The sequence below is a fragment of the Vicia villosa genome, linkage group LG3 (assembly GCF_029867415.1).
Source record: "Vicia villosa cultivar HV-30 ecotype Madison, WI linkage group LG3, Vvil1.0, whole genome shotgun sequence".
NCBI classification, from domain to species: domain Eukaryota; kingdom Viridiplantae; phylum Streptophyta; class Magnoliopsida; order Fabales; family Fabaceae; genus Vicia; species Vicia villosa.
In genome coordinates this window covers 41,884,379-41,887,516 of record NC_081182.1, presented here as the reverse complement: position 1 = coordinate 41,887,516, position 3,138 = coordinate 41,884,379, and the positions used below count along the sequence as shown (strand labels likewise).

At 35.4% G+C, this 3,138-nt stretch overlaps 1 protein-coding gene across 2 annotated transcripts; it reads right to left on the bottom strand.

Moving 5' to 3' along the window:
- Positions 1-316: 316 nt before the first annotated feature.
- Positions 317-1,392, bottom strand: LOC131655524 (photosystem I reaction center subunit N, chloroplastic). 2 transcript variants are annotated; one of them, XM_058925380.1, is made up of 3 exons: positions 964-1,392; positions 593-718; positions 317-495 (listed from the first exon to the last, which is right to left on the bottom strand). In XM_058925380.1, exons 1-3 carry the CDS (start codon positions 1,258-1,260, stop codon positions 346-348), a joined length of 573 nt encoding a protein of 190 aa, XP_058781363.1. In that variant the 5' UTR covers positions 1,261-1,392; the 3' UTR covers positions 317-345. The 2 variants fall into 2 exon arrangements, with proteins under 2 accessions (XP_058781363.1, XP_058781362.1); XM_058925379.1 differs by having other exon boundaries at positions 317-499; positions 964-1,383.
- Positions 1,393-3,138: the final 1,746 nt, after the last annotated feature.

Here is a 3,138-nt window from a genome sequence, read left to right as displayed (position 1 = left end):
TCTCTAACTCTATCGGTTTGATTTGTGTCTGGGCAGGTATGGTAGGAATTCAAGGGCTATATGGTATTGGTGATGACTTTGTTATATAAAACATACTGTTTAGATCTTTAAATTTATGTGGTGGCTGGTACTGCTTTGGCATGTATCATGCCTTGATTCTTTTTAATTTAATTATATAATATTTCTTTTGTCTTAAAAAAATTCTAGCTGGCAGTGCACATCAGAATGTGCATGCTGTAAAGTCAACTAGGAACCACATATATGCCTATTTCATAAATCTTAAAGCTTTGAACAATTTTAATTAAAACCAATAACATAAACACTGCAAAGGAATATGGTATATTATCAAGGAGAAGTTGGATACAATTCAAAGAGAGCAACACTAGGCAAATAAAATGTTGTCATTTTTTCACCATTTCCAGAAAACATTAGAACCACACTTGTATTTGTCTTTTCCTTCACATTCAAGATCCAAATCTTCAGAAATGAATGGTACTTTCTGCATAAATGAAAGCAAGGAAAAATTAGCATTAGCAAATTCACATTATTGAAATAAAAGAGGTTTAATAAGATTTGAGTTAGAAAGTGAGACCTTCTGTTTAGCTAGATCTTGGCAACCAGTGAAATTCTCAGGGAACTTGCAAGTACCAAATTGCACTGTATATGCTCTTGCAAAGTTTGCTCCACTAGTAGCTAACCTCTTCTTGTCATTCAATTCCTACATAATATACAAATACATATAATCAAATTAATCTTACATGAGAGTAAAACATCTAAACATCTATCAAAACCGTTTTGAGGGCGCGCAAAGTAAACTACCATCCATGGCCTAATTCTTAAAATACTTAAACTATGGCTAATTGAGAATCTCATAAAAAAATAGTCATATTGTGACTGCAACCTCTGAAAACTTAAGACGGCTCTGACAAAGTCTATCAGACAAGTGAGGATTTATTAGAGTACCTTGTTGGCCTTGCTCTTCTCAAGGTATTCATCAAATACACTAGCATTAGCGGATGAATTGTTGGCTGAAACAGCAGTGGTAAAAAGAGTAGCTGCTAATAAGGCAAGGGCATTTCTCCTTCCTTCCGATTGTTTGGCTTTGGGGATTCTGGCTTGCTGGGCCTTGATGGATGGCAACTTGGAGCCTGAGACTCCGACTGGTGTTGCAACAGAGGGCATGGAAATGAGCTTTGCATTGAGGTCAGAACCAGAGATGGCATAGCTACATGCCAATACACTTGAGTTCATTGCAGCCATGTGTGTATATGGATTGAATTGCTAGCTAGTTGTGGTGATCTGTGATGTGGATGAGAGTCCAATGATGAGAGAAAAATGAAGTCAAGTTTAAGTTGTAAGGAGGAAAAAGATTGTGGTTGGCGTGTGGATAAGGTGAGATTGCATTGATTTCCTATTGGCAAATCTTGTTCTCTATTTTACACATAGTTTTAGGACCCACTATATGCCTCGGTGGATTTTTATTTAGAACACTACATTAATTATTATTTAGTGAAATAAGGCTTGTTGTTGTGGCATTACTATTATTATTTTTTAAATATTATAAATGTTACTACTATTTGTTTTCTTACATCGACTTTGTGTGGATGATAAAGATAGCTTATGGCTGGCATGTGGATAAGGTGAGATTACCTTCATCATCTCATTAGGAAATCTTATTCTCTTTGTTATGTTTAGGGAACTTCAGTTTATATGGTTGAAATGCTGATAGAACCCACTTTGTTTTTTTTATCTCTTTCAAATGAACTATAGATTGGCTTCTAAATTTGTATCACGTTTTCAAATAAATCTTAAATATTATGAACTTTTTATAATAAAAAAAGTGGCTATATCAAACTTTAATCATACTAATTCTTTTGAGAATTGTGGAGGAGAATTTTTGAAATTCAAATTTAAAAAGTTATATTTTATAAATTATTTAACGTGGTAAAGAGGAGTCTTGTGGTATGAGTTTCTATTATGATGGAGCGGGATGGACTACATGGTTAGCACTCAAACTTTAAAGTTAGTGAAATCGAAAAGATGTAACTTGCTAGAGTGAAAATGAATTAATATACCTGTTATGGTGTGTGACACATTTATATATGAAATATGGTTAAAATTGTGCTCGCTTCATTTGGTGCAGGTTGCGGGAGACAATTTAATCAGATATGATGATTGATGGATCAATAACTCAATTAGGTGTGAGGCCTTCTGACGAGACTCCACCTGCTCGCCACCCTTCAACGAGGTTGCTTTGGAGTTGGGTCATTCGTGTTAGGCCTTTGGCCGACCCGAAATAGTTGCCCATAAATACTTGTTGTTACGTGTAAAGCTATGATTTATTGGAGCTTCGAGGTCATCTTTGGTCACCTGGGCTGACCCACACCTTGGAGGAAATAATTGGGGGAATTCATTGACTGAGAATATATGTCATAAGGAATATGTAACACACGAACTTCTCCACGAGTTACTTTCTCATGCACAAAGTGAATATCCATCTTAATAAGCTTAGTATATTGATGTTGAACATGATTTTCGAAGAGATACACAGTGCTTACATTTTCACAATAGACTATCTTCACCTTCGAGAAAAAGCAATGTAGTTCCAAAAGAAGATTCCTAAGCCAACATGAATCATATACTTATTAGCGACTCAATGATATTGAGCTTCAACACCGGAATAAGACAATCTAGGTTGTTGTTTGGTCACCAAGAGATGAGGTTGTCCATGCATAATACCCAGAAATGGACCTTTTTGTGTCTAGACATCCACCCCAATATGCATCAGTATATGTGACGAGATTAGCAATGGAGGAAGTATATAGATGTAAACCAAAATCAAGAGTACTTTGAATATATTAAATGACACGCTTTAAGGTAGACATGTGTTGAATTTTTTAGATCATGCATAAATAAACACACTTGCCTCACGACATAAGTGATGCCAGATCTTGTAAAAGTCTTGAAGTACTCCAACAAGACTATGATACTCAGTGGAATCATCATGATATGAATTTCTAGGAGATCCACTTAGCTTGGCTTGTGTGTCCATTAGAATAGTAGATAGTTTGCAAGAAGACATACTCCCACGGTAAGTAACTTCCTTAGCATATTTCTTTTATGACAGAAAAAGACCTC